Below are 26,907 nucleotides of genomic sequence, written 5' to 3' on the forward strand. Positions count from 1 at the left end.
ACTCAGACGCACACTCGGCATACCTAAAAATCGGATCGCAGCTTCTAGCTATATGTCCAAAATCCTGCAGGACTACGTCACAGGGCCGATGCAGTGCTGGTTCGAGCGGCGTCTTGGCGGGCCGATTCACTTTCACTGATAATAATGGCACCCGAGCCTATCCAGCTCATCGTCGGGTCAGAGCGCGACAAACGATCCTCTCCACTTCCCAGTGCGAATAACGCTGTACGTGCGAACCGTTGCTCGCGTAAAAAATTACCTCAAAATATAGAGGCCGTGGAAAAGAGTCGAGAAAGCGTGTTTACGTCGGCTAGAGAAGCGTATAGGAAAGTACGAACGCACTCGCTTATATAGATAAAAGCCGTGTGTTCCCGGCGCGAAGGACGCGCGTCTGTACGGCGAGCGACCAGGGCACTGGCCTGGCTTGGATCGGACTGAGCGCCGAGTATGCTTCGTACAAGGATTCAGACATGCCTTCGCTCTCTCTCTCTCTCTCTCTCTCTCTCTCTCTCTTTCTACCGCCGCCGTTCGTTCTCTCCCTCTCTTCGCGCTCGAACTCGCGCTCTGCGCGAGCCCACCGCTTCCTCCGCTCGCGCGCCCGTTCTTTAGCCTTTGCTTTCTCGAAAGAGAGACAAGGAGAGAGAGAGAGAGAGGCTGACTTCTCGCTTCTTTACACATGCGCCCTTATGCCTGGCTGCTGCAGCTCTCGCTCATGTGTGTGACTCCTCGGCCGCAGCGCGTTTGATCGCGATCGACTGCCACCGTAGCGCTACTATACGGCCTGCAGGTCCCAGGGCCGTAATTTCCGGGCGCCATTTTGGTCCCCGGCGCGTCTACCTGTGAATACGTGTGCACGCGCATGTATGCGTCGGACTGTGCAGTGCATATGGGCTCTATATGCGTCTATGGATATACACGCACGACTCTGGGCTATATTGATTCAATTGTTTTCATCGACTGTTGCTCTATTCGTGATGAATGTTTTCTTGCCGCAGGTCTTGTTGTTGGGCTGCAATTGCTTTTTTTGCTCTATTCTGCAGCTCGGATGTTTGTTTATTCCATATAGCGAGTGCACATACGATATCAGTGGAATGCAGAAAGTCAAGATGCGAATATATTATATATTTGTAGTTACAATTCGTCGTTTTGTAATATAATTGAATTATATAAACGTGTCTTTTAATGGCGGAATCCAAGCAACTCGTTTATTAGAAGATCATTTTCGATTAAATCGTCGATATACATATACGACACATAAACAGGTGCGATAAACCCTTCGTTTATGACCATCGTAAAAACCTAATCACTTAAATCGATCTTTTCACCTTCTTTTTCAGTTTACGGCAATAAATTATTTAAAAGTTTCTATCAAAAGACGGCATGTACGTCATAATTATATTACTATAGGAAATGCTCTCATCAATTTCCATCAACTTTTCTCATCAAAAATGAAAAAAAAGATCATTTCATATGTTAAATAAATAAGGAACAATAAAAAATGGGGCCACTTTGCAACTACTACAAATTGGTTGTAATTTTCACAACAAATTTCGCGTTTTCCCATATATAATCCTCTTCGTATAAATAGTGAGGCAAATAAGTAGACAAAGCTTCATAAAAGAGCGTGAAAACACGTGACATCAGGAATGACAATAAAATGAATGGTTGCGCACAGTTTCATGTGAACTCACGCGAGATTGAGGTGGTATTTCGTGAGAATAAATTATGCTTTTTGCGAATAAACTCCGTTACTTTAGTACTAATGAATATTTGAACTCTTTGTCAAACTATAAGTGACATTACACAGATACAAAAAACTGCAATAGCTATTCTTTCATAAATTTTATTAACAGAAAAACGTACACAACGTTTTTGAATCTAATTGTAAATAATATCTATATTCTTCACAATCAAGAACACTATTCATTAATGCGCGTATAATGAACAATCTCCCAACATAAAATATTTCATATGATAAATAAGTTGCTGAAAAAAGTCATTTACCTGAATACTTATTCAATTCTGGCGCTTTATAACTGACCATCCATACTGCTAACGGTTGGTAAGAACCACATGCACGAGCACATGGTACAGCTGAGTATGGAGTTTTTTTTCCATACCGACAATCAGTCGGTAAGAACAAACGCCTGTATTACCATCTGATCGCAACACACGAGTAATATAGAATGTGCAATGAAACGTACGTAACTTACAAATACTAAATCAAAGTTAATGGAGAAATTAGTCAGTTAAAATATTTATAACTAAAGTCGTACTCCCGTATGCAAAACTTTTCAAGGCAAGTATCATAATAATCTAGGGAATTCAACCGCGAATGTTGTCAGCTGATCGATTCCCCCAGACGGCAAAGTTATTTTCCGCCTCGGACTTTTGCAGTTCGCAGTGCTGCTGTCGTATGTGTTGCCATTTATTTTCTCTTGTAATAATTTTGTGTATATGTCGTCGTAGTGGGCTCAGCGAGCAAAAATGCGCGACGAAACGCAGCCGGACTAAAGAATCGCGTGTGCAATTGTGCGAGCACGAAAAAACTAGGCTGATATCTCTGTGAAACAAGTGTTGACGTGGGAAATGGCGTGGCTCGGCGAAGGACTTTCCAGCCTCTCCAGTTTGAAGGGGCAGATCACGAATTTCACGAAAGAAGTGCTGTCCGACGGCATCGTCAATGAGATTGGTGAGTAAAACGAGGCACGGACACCGAAAATATCCTCGACAACATCACGTGCAGCGAAATTTTAGGTTACTGGCCACTGTCAAAACATTGATCTGTTTTATCGACCGAGCAGAGACTGCAGTACAGAAACTGCAATTTTCGAAGCCCGCGCAAACCGGATTCATTCGAGTTGTTGACTTGTCTTGTTGTTTTACGTGTCTCACTTTTTCATGTTTCATTCGCGCAATAACAATAAATATTTCCTTACTAGACGTCAATGTTTATCTACTGAACGCACGTCTGGCGATGTTATTAAATTAAATCTGTTTTGATACAGTGTATTAAAATGTTGTTTCTTTATTTTCGCCCTTTTTTCCTTCTTATTGTCAAGAATTAATTCTTTACAGACGAACGATCGAAAGACTTGGAGGAGGCTAATGCGAAATGCACGCAACTGCAGGAGTTACTCAACTCGAAAGAAGCAGAGGTGAGTGGGAATAATATTTCGATATTTGGTTTCAGTATCAGGTTCACGGTTTGCTTTCTCCATAGTCAGGTGCGTTTCGCGTTGAAAATAAATTTCCCTTCTGACTCATATCTACCCCCGTAGATTTATAAAAGGCCCTTGGCCATCTGTGTGTGTCGACAAACTGTAGATAAGCCTTTTTCCTGATAATCGCAATATTTTAACAGATGTCCATTTTCCTCAATAAGCTCGGCGAAGTGCAGAGTAAACACTGGGCTTTCACTGAAATTTATTAAACGGTCAATTTTTTATCGCTGGGGATTTACTAAACAACGTATTCCTCCATTCAGCGGAAAAAATGATTCTTGTTCGTACAAAATATAGCGCAATGGAACGAAACACTTTTACTCGAAAAAGTTTGTAAGAATATTTACGTTTTTCATTCCGTATCATTCAATGAACTATTCAAGAAATTCGCTCGATAAAGTAATATCATAGTTCTATGTAACGCATTGTTGAAATGCACCGAAATGATAAATTGTATTTAAAAACACTGTTACGTTCAAACGATCCAAGGTTTTCAATGTAGCTTCAACTATTTCAACTACTGTTAATTTGTTTCGTTTTCGTTCATTGTGGCGGACTTTAAAATGTATAATCGTTTCAGAATCAGCCACGATATCTAGAACAAATATAAATTAAGCAAGTATGCGGCGTAAAAATAAACAGCGAATAAAATTTGTTCGAAGGACGTAAAAATGTCAGCATTTCTAAAAACATACAGAAGAAAAATACAGGCAGGTCGCTTGTAAAGTCGCTGATATACAAGAAATGTGAGGAACTCAAGCGTGGAAATAGTCGTGGCAACGCCAATTTGCGTAATACGGCCATCGCTCGCTCGCTATCGCGTACCTTCTTCCTTGTTCTGCTATCAGTCGTTTATGTTCATCGCGAGCGCACCTACGCATCGGCCATAAGTAAGCGTAGGGGGATGGTGGGAAAAAGACTAGTTTTTCGAATACGACCGTTCCGCCACCCGAACGATAACGGCATATCTTTGGGAGCTTTACGCGACTGCATAACTAGGGCCGATACTGATATTGTGTTTCCGCGCTCTGTGCATCTTCTAAACTGTCTGTAATATATTTTTGCCGTTGACGTAGTACTGGTATATTCGCTACACAGTGTGTACTCTTTCATGCGTCTTCTTTTTAATTTATTAAACTAGGAATACCAGTTCACACACTCATTATTCTTACAGTCGTCTCGTATTAATAATTTATCTAATAAATCAAAATGTCATAAATTTTGAATAGCCCCGGTCTACTATTATAATCCTATTGCATAAAATTCTCACAAATTAAACGTAACGTTTTGGAGTACATCAGCATACTGCATGTAAAAACGAACATTGTACAGAGTATGTGCTGTTATCTGACGTAAAAATTCCTGATACAGCGTTTTCGTTTGTTACGCGTTCACCCTATGAGGGCAGATGACGTCCCTTTCTAAAAAAAGAAAAACAAGAAAAAAAGGTCGAAACCTCAGCCGAGAAAAAGGTGCGCTTTATAATACACAGCAGGCTTAAACCAACAAAGCCGCACGAAAAAGGTGGAGGCCGCGGCGTTGCTCTCCGCCAGGTTATATACGTTTCGGGGGAGGCGTGCAACTCGCGCGCACACTTATCGCAGCGCAAACTCAGATAAGGGCGGCAAACAGAGCGAGAGAGGGCTTTGCTGGCATCTTCCGAATCGTCGGCGGGCGGCGGCACCGGACTTCCTTCTGCTGCTAGTGGGAGAGCGATTAGTGCAGCGGCGGAGCGCGCACGCAAGTCTAGGCGCTAATGTTTACTCGAAATCGCATTTTTCTGTATTCGAAGAACACACACACACACACACACACACACACACGTAGGCCCACGGTAGCCCTTATCGGGCCGGGCGGAGGCATAGAGCGCACCGGTCCTTTTCAGGCGATCGTTAAAAGAGATATCCGCATACGTCATAATACGAGTAGATACAACGGGGACGTCTGTTTTGTGAAATATTATTTATGGATTTTATTTTTAGACCTGACTTTTAACCTGGCATTTCGCTTGTAATTTTTAGATTTCTATATTGCGAAGGCAAAACAGCGAGCTCCAAAAGGCCGTAGTGGAATTCCGGAGCAAGCCTCATGATTCCGTGAGTATTAAATAATAAATTATTTGTATAACCGACCGACCGATTAATTGGCAGCCAAGTAGTTAGCATTCTTTGGTCAGATGCCGTACACCGTTAGCACAATTAACTATCGACTTATATGCAGCGCAAGAGACACAAACATCAGCGCCGTTTTTCATGCGGGTACCTTTTACAAAAACAGACGCATATTCACTTAATTCTATACGTTTCCACGCATACGACGTCGAAGAACACAGTGTTGACTTTTGTGCCCATCACTGCAACTAGTACTATAATTTACTACTTGACTGAGTACCGCGTTATAGACGACAGATGCAATAAACTGTAGGAAGCTCTATCGAACGAAAATCTGATTTCGAAGAATAATATAATCCTATAGATGCTTTGATAATCACGTCAAGCATATATAGACCGATTCAACATGCGCATATATGTAAATGAACTGCATCGCGTCCCCCCGAGAGATGGGTATACGAGATGCTCGCGCGCGTGTAAACACAAAAAATGCAGGGAATTGTAATTCCGAAAATAGAAATTCAAATGAAACGAAAGGAAGAACGAGAAGTCGGCCAGGAGAGTGTATATAGAGACGAAATAAAAGCCTTGAAATAAGCAGTTTTAAAAACTCGAACGTTCTCGAGAGTTTAAAAGCAGTAAGCGCTCGCGGAAGACGAGGAAGAAGCGGCCCATTTTCGTTTCTCCTCTGCAGCGGCAGCGGCAGCGGCAGCGGCACGCAGCTATCTCTCGGTCCCCGGCAAACAAAGGATCGGCCCTTTGGCGACGACGTGAGGCGCGACTCGGGCCCGTATAGCCGCATACAAGCATGTGTGTACTCGTTGGAGTCTCTCCTCATTCTCCTTTTCTTTCTCTTTGCCGCTTGATGAGGCTCACGGAGAGCATGTATGCGTGTGTTATACGAGGACGCGCGTCGCGACGAGTTGAGAAACGCCGGATACGGTGGACGAAATCCTGAAGAAATTAAGGGCGATGCCCGGGCTCGTTCCCGCGATTACATGCGACGCGCGACCGCCGCACATCGGTTGTGCTCGCGCGCGAGCGCTCACGAATACATGAATTTTACGCCGTATACAAATTGTCACAGGGCTCCGATGAAATTTCCAAATTCCACTCTCTGGTCTATGTTTTATTTATATACAGAGATGGCCGGGCGCGCACGCAGGGGTTTCCTTTTCTCGCTTCGTCCAGCTCGTATCCTGCGCCGATGCGCGAGTGAAAGTCTCTAAACGCGGCTGTGTGTTGACCTTTTAACAGGGCAAATGAATGAGAACGTTTACATGGGGTTGATTTATCGGCTTTGCGGACGAGCTTTCAAGATTTTGAATGCGCGCATCCTTTGAGAGGATGCCATTGTTCGGTTTTCTGTGGTGGCGGAATTATTTAGTGGAAATGACGCGGGGTTACGTAAAATTTTCTAGACTTATTTACATTGCCGGTATAGTATGCAGGTGCTTATAATAGAGAAAAGTAAGGTATATTCCATATTATATAGACACGGGAGGTTGGACTGCGAGGATAGATAGTGCCTATGACTACAGAATAAACTGATAACTCCTGTAGAAGTATAAATACTGCCCGATCAACCCTAACTGCGCTTAGTCACCTTCAACGTTGCTTTTTCGTCGAATCAGTGCTCTCTGTACAGTAGTGTCGTAGGCTTCGAGGTCAGTACTTATTTTTCCATTTTGCTAAAAAACTTGATAGCGTTTTCTCTACACGAGTTTTTACACTACTTTACACAAATATCGAGAATTAAAGGTTCTGCGTAAATACAAAACTGCCTACACATTCGTTTCTTGAAGTGAACTCATTTCACAAGTGGACAGTGTAATTAGTAAGGAAATAATTCCACTGCGTTTTGAAGATAAACGAAAAGTAGCTGAATTATCGAATAGCGTCCAAGGCCTGTTGGTGTGGCGCGACAACAATTACATTTATCGCTTTATACTTGTTTGCAAAATCAACCCATATATTTAATAGATACAGGTATTTCCTGTTTAATTTCAAAAATATACGTTTTATTTTAATTATTCTCTAAAGTTGATGGCACATCGATACTATAACATTGTAAGTTTGTAAACTAAGTCTTGCGCGCTATCGTCGCTTTCGAGAAAAAAAATTGGACAGGAAAGCAGGGAATTAGCATTTGGCCCACGGGTGTTAGAGCGACAGGATGTTTCTTTTAATGTAAATGTTTCCTTCACCTGCCCACCCGCAGTACCCGCTTAAACTTAAACTGAAACTAATCGAAAAAAAGAGCACACGAAAGAATGGGTAGAATGAAATGCGCGTCGAGAAGCAAAGGAGGAAAGGACTTTTGTCACGCGTATAGCGGGAAAAATGAAAGAGCAGGAGAAAGAGAGAAAGAGCGATAAAAGTTTCCTGCTCTCTTGACTTACATGAACACTTGTATGCATATATTAAAATTCACCTTTCAAGTACATTGTAGGCTTTTGCTATGTTGATGCATAAATTACCATATAATTCATCGGTACGTTTTGCTCTTAACGGCTAGTACGAAAGCGAAAAAATCAAATTATTTTTAATCATAGAATTTTATATTTAAGCGCTGTTAAAAATACCGAAGTCAATCATGTCATTGTATACATCTTTAGAATCAACCTAGATGATACAGCAATTTGATGGTACTTGTAAAGCATTTTAAATAGATTAGTTAAAAAATGTGAGATTTCAATATTCAATTAATCACTCTTGTCAATCTAAGTTAATCGAATGCGCAGAAACTGACTTTCTTGGCGGTTTTTATTATAAATTTTTAAAAACCATAGAAATCAGTAGTTTACGAATGCAATTTAAAGCGTTTTTTAAGACACAAAGAAGAGCTTATCGACGCCGATAAGCTAAAACAATAACAACACACGGCGCTGCTAATTGTGTCATCAAGATTGTTATTATCGAAAATAAGTTTTATTTTTAGAAATCTTTTATCTTTTGACGACGTAAGTGACCTGTGACTCAGGAATTGCTTTTTATTCGCAAAATCTGCGTCACCTACTGGCGTTGAACTAATATGATTAAGATAAATTTCGACTGCTGTTAATAATAATTAAAATAAGATTAATTTCAACGATTTGCAACAAGTCAGTATACAGTTCGGAGTCATCCGTTTTGAAAGTTTCGGTTCATATACTGCGTATAGGAGTGTTAACCAGATTATCGTTTCTTCGCATAGGTATAGGGCACCGTTTTTCAATGTTGATTATTTGTTTTGAAAGTGGACGTATTTGAACGTTCATCAAGCAACGCAACCACTCTTCGCAACTTAAGTCTTGCCAACGCACATCATTTTCGATTGCGCACGATCGATGCGCGAGCATATAGAAGCAATCAAAGCGCTCCATTTCATATCCAGCGACAGGTGACTATAAACGTCGCGCGCGCGTCTTGTATATACCTATAGGTCTTGCATTCAGACCGAAAAACGTGGTCGGAACGAGAGAAAAACGACGACGAGCGATATAAGTCGAGTTACGCGCTCTCCGCATGCGTCGTGAGAAACTTCCGACGCCGGCCATCGTCGCGCAGTAGTTCGAGAGCAGCACTATAGCCAGGTCAAAGTGGAGGGGTGAACATAGAGGAAGAGAGAGTGAGAGAGAGAGAGAGAGAGAGAGAGAGAGAGAGAGAGAGAGAGAGAAACGAGACGCCGCCGTCGCCGCTGGTATACCTGCGAGCAGCCGCCTTGGAAGCTACCGACCGCAAGCGCAGTCGAGAGTCGGCGCTCGCGCGGTTCGCCGCTTTTTCGAAAATATAAGGGCCGCGAACGGCGGACAGCGTACTCACCTCACATATCCATGTAGATTCTTTTGCATCGTCGGCACACTGCTCCTCGTGTGTGGACGAGGGCGAGGCGTTGCGAGCGAAGGAGGTGTGTCCGATTGATTCGTCGTCGAGGCTGCGGGAGGAGCGGCCTTCGCGAATTATATTTTCTCGCTCTTTTTTTGCTGACTCGTCGCACACGTAACGATTGTAATACCGCGGGATGCTCGGTTTCCGGAGCGGACACGAGGAAAACTCCGAGGACTGGAGGCACGCAAAGTAAGCAGCGATATTATTTCATTTTTTTCTCTTTCTATCTCTCTCTTTTTAATGGTTTATTTTTTTTTTCGACCTCTTGTTTTTACCGCCGTGACGATTCTTGCGCGAATCGTTGTAGAGTGACTTATGCACACGGTGGTTTATTCTATCGAGTGGGGTCGGGTTGTAAAATTTTATTCGAGAACCAAAGAATTCAGTGGCTGCTTAATCAACTTTACGCTTCACGACTCTATGCGTGCGCTCGAATACGCGAGCAGTCGACGCATCGAATAGTACAAAAACGACGGGTTGGCGAGAACAAATTTTTTTACACCACAGGAGCCTTGACTAAGCGTCGATCATTAATAATTAACTTCCACGCGTTTCTCCGCTCGCGCGCATCGCACTCGATTATAAAACCGCGATGCACGTTATTTCGGCGCGCTTATACTGATGGATGCAAGATAAATGACGGATTGTCGAATAGCGCAAGAATGGGAGAGAGAAGTCCAGCGCGAGCGACGAGTCCAGTCAATTACCATAGTGACGATAGTGTTGCAACGCGGCCGTTTACACAACTCGCTGCCGCGCACCGAGAGAGGAGTCGTCCTCCTTGCGCGCAAACTTTCCGCCGTGTACATAACGACGTTTTTGCCGGTTCTCGCGGCTCGATTTTCTCTCGATTCTGAAAAAGTCTCGGTACTCTGATTGAAACGTCCCGTGCGCGAGGCTTTTCTTTCTTGTAAATTCATCGTGTCAGAGAGAACTATGACGGATCGCCTGCGCGCGCTGACATGTGATAAAGAGAAATGGAAGGACATGTGTGTAATTAATGTTTAGTTGTACCTAGCGCCTCGCGCGCGGGTCCTCGTGCCATTTCAATCATGCAAATTGGCCTTATGTAGCCTCACGTCGACGTTGTTTTCACTTTGCGCGCTCGCGAGGTGCAGTGCTGAGAAATTCCGTTTGCGCGACGTCGGTTTGTTTACAATGATGCGAGACTCGCGCAGTTCGAGAGCATAGCGCGTTGAACCGCTATCTTTGATTATCTTCAGACTCGCGATAGCGCGATACTGTAGCACACGTTGGTGCCCTGTGAATTTCAATAATTAGTAGCCGCGGAAACGGCGACACTGTTCAAGAATAACAGAAAAAATACGCTGAAAAGTGCATGGTATCGGCCTTTCCTTGTAAAAGTCGCGCGGCATGTCAATTTGCAACGATAAAACACAATCTGGCATAATACGCTGCATAATGCGCGAGAGCTGCCAGTCCCGTATCAATATAGCCGAGTCGAAGTCGTCGGCGTTGTCGGCGTTACGTGCGCGCGCGCAGTAGAGCTTCGAGGCCGCGCGAAATTGGTTAAGTAATTCCGATGGTGCATGCGAGTTCGAGGCGTTCCGGAAAATTAGAGATTATAGAGCTCGTTATTATTATACGCTTATACGCATAGACCGATAGCGTCTATTTTCCTCCCTTCGCTCCGCTCCGCTCCGCTCTGCGACATTGTGTATTCTTTCCGATCGTCAAAGCTTGTATTGTCTCTTAACCGAACCATTTTACGCGAGATTAGTAGAGACGCGTGGAAAAATGTATAAGGAGACTCCTTTGGTGTGTAAAGAATTTGCCTTGCAAAATTGCATTTCGCGCGCGCGATTCTCTTATTCGCGCGTCGATGAGAAAAAGCACCTAGATAACTCTCGGACGCGCATAATGCATAGCAATTCGACTGTTATTTACACAAGCTACAGCGCTTCGAGGAGCCATAGTCGAGTCGCGCGAATAAAAATGTAAATCGGCCGGGCGACCGAACGCGCGCTGTAAGGCGCCATAAAATCTAAATTCGATCCGCATCAGCCATCAACGCTTTCCATCATCCGTGAGCGATCGCACAGCGTTAGAAAAATAAACGACTCGCGGCGAGATCTCAGCGTCAATCCATCAGAGCCAGTGTGTGTGTGTGTATACAGGCCGTATCTCGTGTAGCGCCGTTAAACGCTCCCGACTCGTCTCGCGATGCATTAGACATCCGATCTCGCACACTCGATGTACACACGTTGTGGGTATACAGAATCACACTGCACAGCGGGTTCGATCGCGCTGGAGCGCGCGAAAGTATTAAATGGTACAAGGCGAAGCTGCAGCGACGTGTGCGTGTGTGTGTTTGTGTGTACGCGAGGCGCGTGTCGTTTTAACGCCTCGCGGAGCGGCAAAAACGTGGAGGAGAGTGCGCTGCAATTTGCACTTTTCGTCTCTCTCACTCTCGTATATCTTAATCGATCGCGGGATGCGTGTCACGCTGCGACGAGCCATTGCGTAATTCACGTAACGCGGAGGAAATATCGTTATTATACACGCGTGTAATCTGCGTAAATTAGCTGTAACGGTGCATACACGTACGCGCTGATCTAGTCCGGACTAATTGAATCGCGAGTATAATGAACGTCGCTCATTTTTTTTTCTTTTCGTCGTTGCGATGCATTTCCATACACATCGCTATATATGCGCTCGTATGGAAAAACAACAATAACATCGAAACGAACGTCATTGTGTCGCCATTTCGCAACGCGTACGTATATGTAAAGTGCATTTCCTGCTCATCATCCAGGACTCGTCGTGCGCGTCGCGTGCGCATAGTCGTCGTGTGGTCATCTCTCGACAATCGAGTGAGTGCGTATGCATATAGGTACGTGTGCAATGCAATACTTGTGAATACAGGTATATTTTCGTGCACACACGTGCGCGAGCGAGTCAATGGCATCATTAGTAGAGCAGACAATTACGCTCTTGCGCGCGAGTGGATCACTCGCCGACTGACGAATGATCGATTTCTCCGAACGATAGCGAGCTCCTGCCTGTCGACAGCGGGTTTATAATATATTTCGCAGATCAAACAACTCCGGAGCTGTGGAGCGATTAATGGCTGATGTGTCTGCATATCGGTCGACTTTACGAGTATATATATTTGAGTTTGCTTTTTTTCTAACGCGTCTGGGTTCTGCGCTTGACGATGATGGAAATATTTGCACAGCGCCGCCGCTGCTAGGATATTATAGCCGCAGTCGAAATAAACGATGTACGTTATCGTGAACACGCTTTGAAAAAGTGTAACCGTATACGCTGCAGAGCTAAGTAGTCGCGCGGAGAAGGATGAGAATTTTCGTTAAGGGTGCGAGTAGTGCATATAAGAGCGTAAGGAGATGCTCGGAAAAGGAGTAGTCTCCGCTGCAGTATAAGCCGTTTGCGTCGACATCGCGTCTTGTGCTTATCTTGCGGAACGCGCTGACTATTAGATTCTTGGTAACGCACACGATACACGCCATGTTCGTTTTATCGTGTGCGCGCACAGCCAACCGACTGACTGTGGGACTTTTGGACTCAGTGTGATATTCGAATTCGCCTCCTTTTTTCCATAGACCAAGTCGAAGTTGAAATTCAAGCCCGCCAGTCTTCGTCTGTAGTTGTCTTTTCCGAGAAATCGAGGTTTTTTGCTCATAAAGTAAGCGCGTTTCGCAGTGTTGCGGCGACGATTTTTTTATTTTGCTTGGAGAGTGCATAGAATTTTTATTAAACGTTGATTGCAGGTTGTCGAGTGCGGCTGCAATAATTTTTTTTTCAGTTTACGTAATAAATTATCGTTCGAAGACGTTCTTTTTATTCTGGTTTTTTTTAATTAATATAAAATGTCATCTGCCGTCGGCCTATATACGGCGAGAAATAACCGTTACTCGTGATCGCTATATCCCAATAAATATTGAACGGCATAATTAACGTTTTATTTTTGCAAGGGACAAAAAAAGATGCTCGTTCCATGTTTTTTGCTGCGAATCTTGCAACTGTTAGTTTCACAACGAATCCGTATTTTTCTATGCAATAATGATATATTAGAAAATTTCCTATTACTGTGCTTTTATCTGATAAAATCTAAAAAAGAACGTGTACACCCGGAGAGTAAAAAAGTTTTACACAAACGCTTACCCGAAGTAAAATGCTAAACAAACTTGTGTGTGCCAAAGGTCAATGTATGCGCAAATCCAATCGAAAAGCTATATCGCTCCTTCCGCGACGCGAAATCGTTTTAGCTGCGCGTAAACCTACTTCACGTGTATGCTCAGGTTACTTACAGCCAATCTAATCTTCGAACGACATTTCATAAATCGATATTTTTCTATTTCTCAATTGAAAGCAATTAATTCCATGATAGAGTCGATAATTGAATTCCACCGATCCAAAGCCCGTCTTCGGTTTTCAACGTTAGCTAAAAAAAAAGCACGAGCTCGAATCGTACTCAAGAATAATCGAACGATCGTCGTCACGCTGATTAGAAAAACGAGCGCATTTCGCGACAAACCGATCGTCGACGGCGAAGAAGACGCGAGTTCTGTGCATGTGCACACACGCGCGGTGTATTTCCTGAGAACACACGTCGCGATGATATAGGTAATGTTTCATAACTAGCCGGCGCTACGCCGCTGGAAATGAAGCTGATGGCGAAATAGTCCCGCACCGCACGTACATGCTCTCTGTGCGCAGCGCCGGGGACTTTTGCCTCTATGTCGCATGCATGCGCTTCTCTCTTTCTCAGCACACTCGAGAAAATGAACTGGCCGAAGTGATCATTCTGAAAATTCTATTTTTACATATTCAATTAAGTTTTTGTCGGCAGTTGCGAGACGCTTTCCATTGCAAAAGTCGCCGACGGTCTCGCGTTTAGCGCAATCGTAAAGGCCATTATTATATTGTGTGTTTGACAGCGGTAAAGTATTGTTTTTTTAAAAAATAATTCAATATTTCACTACAAACGTGGAATACCCACACGAGTCTTTCAAGAAGCTGAAACTGATAAGAAAAATCATATTCGCGCGAAAAGAACATACACCGCACACAAAAGCTCGTGATCCACTTCGAGAAATTGAATTTTCGTCACGGCATTTCTCCGAACGCACGAGCAAAGCCAAACCGCCATCTTCTCAATAGACATAGTCGTCGCGCCCATCATACGCTTTCTCTTCGTTCGTGCGCGAAAAAAGGTCGTCTCTTTGCTCGCGATAACGAATATCCTCGCGTGGCTCGCTTCGTGTAATTATAGAAAACGAAAAATCACAGGCGTTCGCGTCACAGCGATAAGCGAACAATGAAATTCCAAGCAGCGCGACCTGCCTAAAAATCGTAAAAAAAGAAAAGAAATCCGTCGTAAAAGCTCCTATATACGACTGACAAATACACTACTCCGTCGCGCGGCATCATCAGTGTCCGAGAGCGAGGCACACACGTATACGCTTGGCGCACACTCGCTCGCGGGCTTTGCATAATGCGCATGCAAAATTTTTCAGCGCGAGTCGATGTAAAAAGCAGCGAGGGATACGCGATATGACGACGCGCTTTTGCGACATCCACACGGCGCGCACAGGAGAGATAGTCCCCGCGGCGCGCAGGAAGTGACGAAAAAATCGAGGAAAGTTGGCTAAACCCACAAGCGCCTGGATAAACGCCGATGATTTTATTTTCTTCTTTTTTGAAAGCCTCAGTACACGCGTTGAGAGTTTGGAGAAAAAGCGTGTCGCGCGCGATTGATCGCACTGGGCAATAACGGAAAATGGCGGGAAGTTTAGTTGCCGGAGCGTCGCGCGGGTTTGTGAATAATACATCCGAATCGACGCGCGCGCGCGCGCGCTCACGCGGTCGGGCTTAATAATTCAATGTTTTTAATATTCGCAAATAAATCTATGATGCAGCTTCGCTCAATAATTCACTCGCGCGACGATCGAGTTGACAATGTACGCGTGTAAATATGGACCGAAGAGAGGAGGTGGATAATAACAATTATCGGGCCGCGGCTTTGCAATACTCGTATGTGTGTGTGTGTGTGTGTGTGTGTGTGTGTGTGTAAAACGCGGCAGGCGCGGTCTCTATACTTAGTAAACGAGAGCGTTGAACAAGTCAACTTTCGTAAACTATCGGCAAACGAACGCGAGTGGCCACGGCATAAAGTGCGAGAGTGGAAAAAAATCATGTCACGGAATAATAATTGCGAACGACACATAGACGCTAGTGCTAAAAACTTATTGCAAGAAAGAAATCGATGTATTGTCCTATAGTTGAAAACCGCACGGCTCGAAAAACTTTTCTGCGATATCCAATAGCTCGGCGCATATCATAACCTGAATACGAGCTTTACAAACACACTCTCGCAGTAGGCGTTATACTCGTAAAAAGGCCGCGATTTTCAAGTAACAAAATTTCAAAAAAATACGAACGAGCGAAATAGAACGTGTAAAAGTTACGCGGGATGGCTGCAGGCGTTTTATTACCCGCATAGAATATATTCGCGCATATATGTGCGGATAATTAGCATACGTGCTGTACGCACTGCGCGCTTCTGATGCGGATATATATCGCTGATATTACCAGGGCGCGCATACAGCATATACACACACACAAGCGTGAGAGAAAGAGAGAGAGAACAATATACCCGAGTCGTTTTGTTGTTCCTCCCCACCCCGAGTCGACTCCCCCGCGACGACGACTTATACAACTCCTATAGTCGCGAGCAGAGGTGTTCCTTATCGCTCTCGACCTCCTTTGACCGCTGTCCGCGCGCGTGCGGAATTGATACGGCAACGCGCGCTCATACTTCGCACAATAAGCGCTGCAACGCGTTTACGGGCGCATCGAATGCTGTTCTCTCGCTGCACCGCGGCTCTACAGGCATAAACGTGCACGGGAGAGAGAAAAATTCTTTCTCTCGCGCGATTCGACGCGCAGGTGCGACTGCGGTTGTAAAGCGAGCCTGCGTATCGACGCTTGGAGCTTGTTTAACATATCAGTGTGTTCCAGTTGCTACGATTCCTCCGCGATCCTTGACCCCTCGACACATCGTCCTATGCCGAAATTCCTAGCGCGAGACGATATAGAATACCTATAGACGTATAAGCGCGAGCGGTGGGGCTGGCTGCATAAATTTACAATCGTGACTAATTTGCTCGTGAATCAGCTACCGCTGGCTGGTTGGCTCCTCTTCATTTCCTCCGCTGCATAATCGTTTTCCCCGTAGAGAAAGAGGAACGAAGAAACATAACGCGGCAACGGAACGCACATCGCACACGCGCGCACAAGTATGCACGCGTGTATGTATGAAAGAAGAGAATAACCGAGCGACGACGACTCGCGCAGTTTATACAGTCGGCGGAGATGATGCGCGCGCGACGCGCGTTTTATTGCAGTCTGTGTTGACACAGACCGCGCCAAGATATCGAGTGCTGCTCGTCGCGAGCGCATCTGCAGCGCTGGCTGACGACGTCGCAAATATTGTTTATTGTGTATAGGCAGCGACGCGCGCGTATGAGTGGATTATACGGTGTTGCGCGTCGCGGGAAAACTTTTGCTATCGGATATATATATATATATATATATATATATATATATATATCCGATAGCAAAAGTTATATATATATATATATATAATTGTGTCGTATATGGAACGCGCTCCGCGCTCAAAGTGTTTGTTGCGGGAAAAATCCAGTCGAATTAACCGTCGCTCTTTTTTGCTGCCTAGTTTTGATAAAAAGCTTCCGTTCCCACGTTGCTTATCGAGCGCGTTATACCTGTGTAACGCTGATCGGGACGTCGCGCCGGTATACGCCTGTACAGCGATTAAGCGCAACTCGACGCGTCGGTTTAGCCCGGCTCGCAGCGTTCGCACTTTTTCTACAGCGAGACGGAGGGGTGAAACAGTTCGGCCCGATTATACTGGATACGTAAACGTCTTGTTTACAAATTATCGTTGCTTCGGTTTGAATATTCATCCCGTGCGTTTACAGGACACAAACACGTTGCGTCTATCGCGAAGGCGAGATCTCGGCTCGTTTTTTTCCCTCGCACACAGGATACAGGGAACAGAGCATAAAACAGCTGAAAGCCGCAGGCTTGGTAAAACTCTTTTGTCGCATCGGTTCTCGAGCTTAGCTTATAGCGTATAGGTAAGCGCATGCAAGTCAAACGACGCATTATTCCTTGACCTGACCCAACCAAGTCCCCCCATTCATATTCATCGGCATCGCGTTGACTTTGGACCACGTGCTATACCAGTATGCTCGAATCGTTCCTCTATCCGCGCGCGCATCTTTCTTTCTCCCGCGGCGATGACATCGCCTTCGGAGTCGGTCGGTCAGCCGTCGCGTTATGCAAACGCGGAATTACAATAGACATCGGGAGAGAAAGAGGCTTTATCGCGGGCCGACGATCGTCGAAAACCGATCGATCCGCTATATTCCGGCTTATCTGATCGTTATAGGTATATACATCCCTCTCGCGGCCGTTCACGAGATCGGAAGTGCAAGCAGCTCGTCGCCGCAGCTGATTTGACATTTTAATTCTTTTCGCTCGACGGATAATTTTAGCTCGCTTCTATACTGACAGCTGCGCGCGGCGAATGAATCAATTGTTGCTCCTATATGCTATACACACCGATGTGTTACCGCGGTGTAGGATCGCCGATCGGTACACCCGACTGCGTGTGTATCGATGCCTTTTAACGCTCTGTTTTCACAAACTCTTCTGACTCACAAGAATAACTGCCTGGAAATGTCAGCCTTGTCGCAGCCGATGAAGCGAGTCATAAATTATTTATTTCACCGCGCGCTTTTTGTACACCACTTTTGTCACGAGTATACGACTCTGCCGTTCGCTTTCGGTCTTACCCCCGCTCGTATAATCGTAAACATTGTTATTTGGAGAATGAATTAGCCTTCCGTGCGCTTAATGAATCCTCTCAACCCGAGTGTTTCTTAAGAGAAACATTTGCTCGATGAAAATTAAAATAATCGCATAGCGCATTAACCATCGGGTACACACCGCCGCCAACGAGCGTAGCTCGACAAACACCAAATCGAAAATCACACGTCTCCCGATACATTCATCCTCGTCCTCGTATGCGCCTCCTCCTCCCGGCTCAATCGAAGCCGCATATAAACGCGCGCGTGTCCGCGACGGGAGCATTGTTCATACGTTGCACTATGCGGCACGAGATTCTTATGTAAAAGCCTCGTATAACAATACTCTCGGACTCGCACTAATCATAGAGCCGCGCGCCGGCAGATGCATATCCTGCTCTCGTGCGTGCGGCCCTCTCTCTCTCTCTCTCTCTTGTCCGCGAAGCTTTAGCCTCCAATCGCGTAAACCAGCGGCTGTGCAGCACGCGCGAGAGTCCTTAAAACTAAGAATAACGTTTATGCAATACCGTGTTTTTTCACTCCGTTGCAGAATAAGAGAGAGAGAGAGAGAGCCTTGACGTTTTCTCTCTTTTTCGAGACGAGAGTTTATGCATAGCTATATGCAGGGTTTTTAAAGGCCGTATCTTCGTCTGATTTGCAGAGGAACAATGGAGCGCACCAGGACGAAGACGCGGGCGGAGGCTTCTTCTGGGACCCGCCGTCGTCGAGGAGCCGCAAGGTCGAGAACCAGAGCAAACTGCTGCAGGACCAGCTGGACCAGGCCACCGTGAGGATCCGCGACCTCGAGTCGGAGCTCAATCGTGTGCAGACGGTTAGCTATCGCTGTTGGATTATTATAGCGTGAGTACTTGGGACATTATTGGAAATTAAATTGCCACTTACTCGGTTGCAGCTAAACTCGTCGAACGTTAAGGACGATGCGAATATCAAGGAGGAAGGGGCCTCGCAGAAGGCGGAGCTTTTGCGCGCCAAGCAGGACGTGATGAACCGCATAATTCAGATGGGCGAGAAGGTACGTCCAGCTTCTTGACCGCGTAGATTCTTCGAATTCGCGAACTATAACGGAAAACTCATTGCAGAGCCGCGAGGTGGTGAGAAACGCCAAGCGTCTGCAGCAGGACGAGCTGACGCTTGTGGGCGACTTCCGCAAGGCCATATCGAAGCTGGCCTCGCCCGAGCAGTACGACCTGATCAGGTCGGCTCTGATGGCGCTGGAGAACGAGAGCGAGCAGCTGCAGGGCAGCGCGGAGAAGACGGACTCGGTGGGCTACGACGCCGAGGGCAAGTCCCGAAACGAGAAGGGACGGGACGAGTCCGAGGCCAAACTGCGCCGGAGAGTCGAGGATCTCGAGGCGGAGAACCAGAGCCTGTCGCAGAGCATCGAGGAGCTCGACAAGCAGAACGCCGAGTCCATTGGTATAGCGATCGACTTTTCATTTCGAATTAGCAGCTAGTATACTTCCGAGCGCTAATGAGGAATTTTGATTTTCAGAACGCGTCCTGTCGCTGAAGGAGGAACTCCAGAAGAAGCACCACTCACTCCAGGGCGCTTACGAGCAGCTCTATGTCGAGTACAACCAAGCTCTGGGTAAGATCGAGAACCTCCAGCAGCAGCAGCAGCAGCAGCAGCAACAGCAGAAGCCCGAGCTTTCTAAAGCGCCCAACAAGTCTTCGCTGGACACCGCCGTCCAGACGCTCGCTCAGCTGAAGCTGGACAAGGAGACCGAGATCCGCCCGGCCAAGGAGGACAAGCAGACCGAGATCTCCACGAGCAAAGAGGACAAGGAAGTCGAGGTCGACCTCAAGCCCGAGGACCAGCAGGACCTGGCGTCCGAGCTGAAGAAGGTCAACGACATTCTCAAGAACGCTCCGCTCGAGCCGAGCAACGAGCATCTCAACGACTCCGTCTTCGTGGCCGTGGCCAGGCAGTTCGTCGAGCTCAAGTGGAAGAAGGAGACGCTCGAGCGCAAGCTCACCGAGCAGAGCCGCCAACTCAAGGAGACCCAGGAGCTGCGCGACTCGCTGCAAATCGATTGCGAGGACATGCAGACGAACATCGAGTCCCTGGTGATGGAGGTGCAGCACCTCAAGTCGAACCTGCCCTCGATACCCGAGGCTAGCGAGGAACGCGTCGCCTCCCTCGAGACCGAGACCGAGTCCCTGCAGGCGGAGATCTTAGCGCTCCGTAAATCCAAAGCAGACATGTCCTCCGAGCTCAAGGCCATTAAGGCGGCCATCCGGGAGGATGGCGGCGGCGGTGGCGTCGAGCTCGCCACCAGGATAGAGTCTCTGCTGGCCGAGCAGAACAAGTCCAAGTCGAGCAAGGACCCGGCAGAGCTGCTGCAGGCAACTCTCGACGAGAACACGGCGCTCAGGCGCAGGATTGACGTGCTGGAGAGCGAGCTCAGGGTCTCGCTCGAGCGCTGCAAGGGCCTCGACGAGAACATCGAGCTGATCGAGGAGCTGAAACTTGACCTGGAGAACGCGCGCCGCGAGCTCAAGATCGCGCTGTCCAACAACAAGCGGCTCGAGAACTCGCTGACCATCCTCCAGGAGACCAAGAACGAGGTGGACGCGGACAACGAGGTCCTCTCCAGAGAGAAGGAGCAGCTCGAGGCCGACCTCAAGCTCCTAAGCTCGGGGTCGGACCTCAAGAAAAGCGACGGCGATGCGCTCGCGGAACTGCGCGAGCAGCTCAAAAAGTCCAAGGAGGAGAAGGACGACCTGGAGTACGACATAAGGAACATGAGGAACGAGCTTGACCAGAGCCTCGAACAGCTGGAGGCCAACAGGGCGGAGATCGAGAAACTGCAGCTGGACAACGAGAGATTGGCCAAGGAGAACGGTAAGCTGCTGGACCAGTTCTCCGAGACGCAGAAGGAGAACCTGGACAAGGTCGATCTGCTCAACACGGAGATGACGCTGCTGCAACAGGAGCTCGATGGCAACAAGGATGAGCTTGAGAAGACCATGAGATATCTGAGCGACATGGAGGAGAAGATTCTGACTCTGAAGAACGAGAATGAGAGGCTGAACGTGGAGGCTTCGAAGATCAAGGAGAACGAGATCGAGTTTCTGAAACTGAAGGAACAGTTGGAAGAGCGGAGCCTGGACCACACTAAAGAAGAACTGGACGCAGCTCTGAAGAAACTGAGCGAGCTTGAGGAAAAAGTTTCCATGCTCGAGAGCGAGAACAAGCGGCTGCAGGACGAGCTGATAAGAACCAGCGACGTGGACAGCGAAAACAAGAGACTCGTCGAAGCGATCGAAGAGAAGCAAAAGGAGATCGCCAAGAACGAGGAAGAGGCTGCTAACGTCACGACGAAGCTGAAGTGTACGGAAAATTACATCTCCAGTTTGGAGGACGAGAGCCAGATTCTGGAGAGCAAGCTCGCGCAAGTCGACCAGGAGAACGAGAGCGCCAAGAAAGAGATTGAAGAGCTGCGTCAGCAACTTGAGTCGGAGAGGAGGCAGAAGGAAGCTGACGGCAAAGAACTGTCCTCGACGTACCAAACCGAGCTAGACAAGCTGAAGGGCGAGAACGAAAGATTGAAATCAGAGCTGGATAAATTACTGGTGGAAAAGCGCGACGTCGAAGTTAACACGAGAGCCAGCTCGGACGCGCAAGTTTCTCTGACCGAAGAGGAGCGCTCGCAGCTGCTCGATCAACTGAGCGAAAAATTCAAAGAGATCGAGAACTTGAAGGCGACGATATCGAAGGACAAAGATTCGGCGCAGATGGCTCGCGAAACCGTCGAAAATCTCTCCCAACTAATAAGCTCCAAGGATAACGAACTGATAAAACTCAACGCGACAGTCGACATGTTCAGGAACGAGCGAGACGAGGTGGTAAAGCTCGTGCAAGAGAAGCACAACGAGAGCCTCCAGTACCACGCTGAAATCCAGAGACTGACCCAACTGATCAGCGATCAGACGGCAAATCTGCAGAAGGCCATCGCCGAGAAAGACGCTACCCTGGCTAGTCTGCAGGAGAAGGAGTCGCAGCTCCTCTGGACTCAGAACGAGCTCCAAGTGGTCAAGCAACGACTGCAGAACATCGAGGAGTCGAACAATCACGGAGAACGTTGCGGCATAGCCGAGCACACGCTCCTGAGCAAGCACGTATCCACGTTGGAGGAGAAGAGCAAGGCGATGGAGGCTGCGATTCTGCAGGATCAGTCCAACATCCGATACCTGCAGGAACAGCTGACGGAGGCTCAGAGCAAGGAGACTATCGCCCTGAAAGAGGTCGATAGGCTGAGAAACCATCTCGTCGAGATGGAAGCCAACTACACGGAGGAGGCGTTGCAATCCGAGGAGATCCAGAGAACACTCCAGGCGAGACTCATGCAGGCCGAGGAGAAACTGAAGAACAGCTCGACCATGTACACGTCGGCGAGCGTGAGAGCGAATCAACAGGTCGAGACGCTGCAGCAACAGCTGGCTTTGATCGTGCAGCAGAGAGACGACCTGCAGAATAAAATATCGTCCGCTGAGGACAAGGTCCTGTCCTACTCGGCTTCGCTCACCAATCTCCAGCTGGTTTTGGAGCAGTTCCAAAGAGGTTGGTGAGATAGAATTCTCTTCGTTTGTATATAAAGTCATTGTTTTTCTCACAAGCACAATTGAAATTTCAGATAAGGAAAAGGACATCCAAGCAGCGACGGAAAAGTTGCGCGTCGAGCTGCAACAGTCCTACAAAAAACAGGATGAACTCGTCTCCGAGATTACCTCTCTAAAAGTTTGTTCTCAATGACATTCCGCATACGCTTTGTAAAAACCGTAATCGCTTCAATTCTATTCAGTAAGAAATTAATTTTACATTTTGCCTTCAAGGAGCAATTGGCTGAAGCTAAGGAATGCCTGCGAGCCGCCTCAAGGTTGACAGAGCAATTAGAAAAAAAGTCGGAGCGCATTGAGCTACTCAATCAAGAAGGTGCGAATTTCACTTGGTTTTTTTAATTTCATGCTGATTATTGGACGCATCTTGTTTTTAACTATAATACTCTTGCATGCATGTACTCTGTGTAACAGCTTTTCATTTTTGGCGCTTTATTAATCTGAGCACTGTTTTAATATTTCGTTAATCTGCAATGACCTTTCTACTACGGCCTATTTTAGAACAGTAAAGTTTTTAGTTTTTTTTTCTTAACGTTTCAATAAAGTAATCAAGTACACAGTTGTAGCCTTGTACTAGAATTCGATTAGTATAATATGCAAACCTTCAATCGCATGCATAACATATACTTATGTGCTTAATTCAAATGCTGATAATTAGTTTTTTTGACTATGACATGAAAAATTAATTGAAAGCCATCTTTCTTTCTGCAATACGAGTCTCTCGAGAATCTTTTCCTCTTGTACGCTTATATTTCCAACTGTCTCTCTATTAATTGCACATTTTTCAAGATATATATCTTTAAGAGCAACGAAATTCCAACACACGTACTCGGATTGGCAAGGCTAATTTTGGACCGAGCAATGCCATTTTTACCGCGATCTGCGTTTTGTAACTAATCCACAGAGGCAAAATTATTGCGATTGTTAATCATATAAGAACACCGCCATCTCAGATGATTAAAAGAAAATCAAATTTTATATTCATATGCAAGAGCACAACACACACAAACACACGCTGCTGTCCAGTCACGTAGTCAAATATCAGCTGGTAATTCTGGGATACTTATTATGCAGCCCAGGATTCTTGCTGGTATCCGGTTACGAACTGGCTCGTCGCCTGCCTTTGCACTTCACTAAACAAAAAAGCTGAAACGAAACAAAAAATAATCGCATAATCACCCATTCTGCCATTTCGTCGGTGCTGGTTCTCCTCCAATTTTGGATTTTTTGGCAAAAACGCCTCGACATTGAGTAATGCCTATGGCTGTTTCTTAATCTTCTGGGTTGACTTTTACATGTTCAAAGCAAACTAATAAAAAAATTTGGTGCGATTAGACAGTTTCAATCTATATTGATACGAAAAATCACTTGAACATTTTTAACACTTTGAATCACATTTTATCACGTTTTCTTATTACTTATTACGTGCACCTCTTGAATGTAGCTTAAAATCTACAAAGAATCAGATTTGTTTAACCAACAGCACAACCATTGGAATATACCTTTCATTATTGAATTTTTGCGATGACTTAATTGCTAACAAATGAAATTTGAAATAACATATGGTATTGTGTAATGCTTTGGATAACAAAAAATCAAAATATACGAGATTCCAGAAGGACGAAAACGAGCACAAAGTTGCCTTGGCCGCTGAGTGATTGCTGATAAAGAAAAGAAAAAGACAAATCAAATCAAGTAGTAGGACGATATTGGTAGTGTCTGTGTAGGTAATCTCATGCGGTAACTGTGAGCGTGTGAAAAACTATGGCTCATATTACCTCGTGGGATTTCCCACCCACTACCGCTGTTCTACGAATTCTTAAACGAATATTATTAAGCGCAAACCACGTAATTTAGTTTATGTACTTTCGTAAATCCATGCAGCAATGCGATCATTTATCTGCCTTTGAAATGCATCACTGATATGTTGATTGTAATTTGTATACTTGTGTAGTTACGATGTGCATCAATGTATTTCGTCTGATTCATTAGACAACATAATATTCACAAGTAAATAGTCATAAGTAGTTTATTGGCTGCTATTCTAGTATTCAGTGACAAAGTAGATTAGACATTAAGATCTTATATTATCTACTCTCGATATCCATTCTAAATAATCGTTCCAATTGACTCATCTCGTAGCGATATAAAATTTTGATAAAATAAACAGCGTTATAAATTAACTTAAATTCAGTAATTTGCGATACGAGTTGCTTGTAATGAATAATTCGATTTTGTAATGTTAGACTGTAATGGTAATAATGGCATGAAACTAAACCACAAGGAATGCAGCATGAATCGATATTATGAGAAAAGCATTAATAAGAGGAGGGTGTGAGTATTACATCAGGTACTGGTGTCTTTTTTTCAGCGACCAGTACTTGTGTTATACTTGCGTTCGCTTCTTAACCATCTGCTCGCCTATTGTGCCGAATGAAAACTAATAAGCATAATATTATCCACGACGCCCGAATGCATATTTATTGTAATAAAAGTGCCCCCGCATCTCTTTTAGCGTTGTCTTGTTATCCGAATGATATTAGAACTTGTTGTTATTAATGCGACGTACCAGATTGTTTGGACTCAATCAATAGATTTTTGTAATATTTATATTGTTTGGAAAAAACTTATGTATTCTGTAGTTTAAATACTCATAATTATGTTTATCTAATTTGTCTCTGTAAACGATTGTTATTATTTTACGTAAAACCTAAAATTACGTTAAAAAAAAATTGACAGATTTGATTTATCTCTTTGATAAAGTTATTTTATTTTTACAGTGAACAGGCTAACTGAGCTGGTAAACACTGCCGATCAAAGGATTGAAGAGGCAAAGAAAAGCGGCGAAGGGAAAGTCGACAGGTAAAAAATTGCAATAAAGTACAATAGCACGTAAACATATGAATCTGTCAATCATGTGCTCATTCTTTCTATGTTTCTTGCAGATCTCTTGTAAAAAATCTCTTATTGGGTTACATATCTTCTCCGCAAAACGACAAAACATCGGTCCTCCGTGTTTTTGCCAATGTTCTTGATTTCAATGAAACGGAACGCGAGAAATCCGGCCTTACTGATTCCGCCGCCAAAAACAGTTGGTTTTCGTCCTTGGTCAACAGCAGTCCGGCTTCTAGCAAGGTAATCTTTTTATGAGCATTCGACGCAGTTGCATTTTATCAAGAGCAATGTATCCGCCAATTCGATAAGAACCGTTGCTTGATAACATTTCGGCGGTTTTCAGCTGTATATATATTAAATATATTATATTTCAAAGCGGAACGTATAAAGACAAATATAGAATCTTTCTTGGTTTTTGTATACTTAGTAAGTAGAAATAAAGTAAATACAAATAAAGTAGCCTTTATTTGTAAATCAAAAAGTTTCTAAAGCTACGTATTGAAACTCTGTACACTACAACTTTGTTTGCTATAATTCACGTTCTCTAAAAATATCTATTAATTCTGTTTTCAGGAACAAGAAGCTTCTCTATCATCAGCTTTTATTAAATTTTTGGAAAGCGAATCACAACCAAAGCCCCAGTTGCCAGCTTTGCCTATATCCAACTCGGTAAATAATCAATTTAAGATTTACTTTTTGTATGAGCTTATCAATTTTTATTTCTTATTTTAATGCTTTAATGTATATTTCAGCCAATAAGCAGACCAGGTCACAGCAGACAACATTCGTCTTCATCTACCCATTCGACACTTTTGTTGTCAAATGTTACGCTTCCAACATTCCCAGATTTTGTTCCGGCAAGAAATACAGGATCAATTTTAAAAGAGGTCCTCAAAGATAGCTGATATTAAGTACTGTATTTTTTTGTTGAACCATTCATTTATCTTGTTTTGAGAAAGATATTATTTAAAAAAGGCTTGTTGTATAAATTGATGATTGTAATTACGGCTTGTAAATAGAAGCATTTGGAAATTAAAATTGTATCATAATTATGTATGTATCTACAACTTCATTCATGAATAAATTTTCTTAAAATATAATACTGAACATTTTTATATTCACATATTCGAAATAGAAAATAAAAGCAACCACGTCTAATCAAATATTCTTCAATTGAGTATACTCAATAATGATTTTATTGTATCAAGTGAAATAGAATTTAAGTTTTAATGTTTTATAAAAAAACAAGTGTATTTATTGAATTTACATTTAGAAAAAAGCATAGTA

General features: G+C 44.8%; 2 protein-coding genes and 3 non-coding genes across 7 annotated transcripts in view; 4 read left to right on the forward strand and 1 right to left on the reverse strand.

Annotated features, from left to right (window-relative positions):
* The window catches only part of LOC100120845 (band 4.1-like protein 4), a 29,397-nt gene extending 28,948 nt beyond the window's left edge, over positions 1-449 (reverse strand). The window contains exon 1 of the mRNA XM_008203983.3: positions 24-449. The gene's annotated coding sequence lies outside the window, so the exon portion shown is untranslated. The remainder of the gene's footprint in view (positions 1-23) is intronic.
* A 1,896-nt stretch (positions 450-2,345) lies between these two features.
* LOC100120872 (thyroid receptor-interacting protein 11) lies at positions 2,346-26,720 on the forward strand. 3 transcript variants are annotated; one of them, XM_001604415.6, is made up of 13 exons: positions 2,346-2,692; positions 3,079-3,158; positions 5,246-5,320; positions 18,746-18,916; positions 18,998-19,117; positions 19,185-19,521; positions 19,598-22,669; positions 22,743-22,846; positions 22,942-23,041; positions 25,506-25,587; positions 25,671-25,860; positions 26,194-26,289; positions 26,373-26,720. In XM_001604415.6, exons 1-13 carry the CDS (start codon positions 2,590-2,592, stop codon positions 26,523-26,525), a joined length of 4,683 nt encoding a protein of 1,560 aa, XP_001604465.2. In that variant the 5' UTR covers positions 2,346-2,589; the 3' UTR covers positions 26,526-26,720. The 3 variants fall into 3 exon arrangements, with proteins under 3 accessions (XP_001604465.2, XP_031778415.1, XP_031778416.1); XM_031922555.1 differs by lacking the exon at positions 5,246-5,320 and having other exon boundaries at positions 2,384-2,692; XM_031922556.2 differs by lacking the exons at positions 2,346-2,692; positions 3,079-3,158; positions 5,246-5,320 and adding an exon at positions 9,066-9,394.
* Mir283 (microRNA mir-283) lies at positions 23,742-23,843 on the forward strand. Its single transcript, NR_039013.1, has one exon. It is a non-coding gene; the product is annotated as a microRNA mir-283 (primary transcript).
* Positions 24,437-24,528, forward strand: Mir3477 (microRNA mir-3477). The gene has a single exon (NR_039050.1). It is a non-coding gene; the product is annotated as a microRNA mir-3477 (primary transcript).
* Positions 25,049-25,132, forward strand: Mir12 (microRNA mir-12). The gene has a single exon (NR_039014.1). It is a non-coding gene; the product is annotated as a microRNA mir-12 (primary transcript).
* Positions 26,721-26,907: the final 187 nt, after the last annotated feature.

The sequence above is a fragment of the Nasonia vitripennis genome, chromosome 2 (assembly GCF_009193385.2).
Source record: "Nasonia vitripennis strain AsymCx chromosome 2, Nvit_psr_1.1, whole genome shotgun sequence".
NCBI classification, from domain to species: domain Eukaryota; kingdom Metazoa; phylum Arthropoda; class Insecta; order Hymenoptera; family Pteromalidae; genus Nasonia; species Nasonia vitripennis.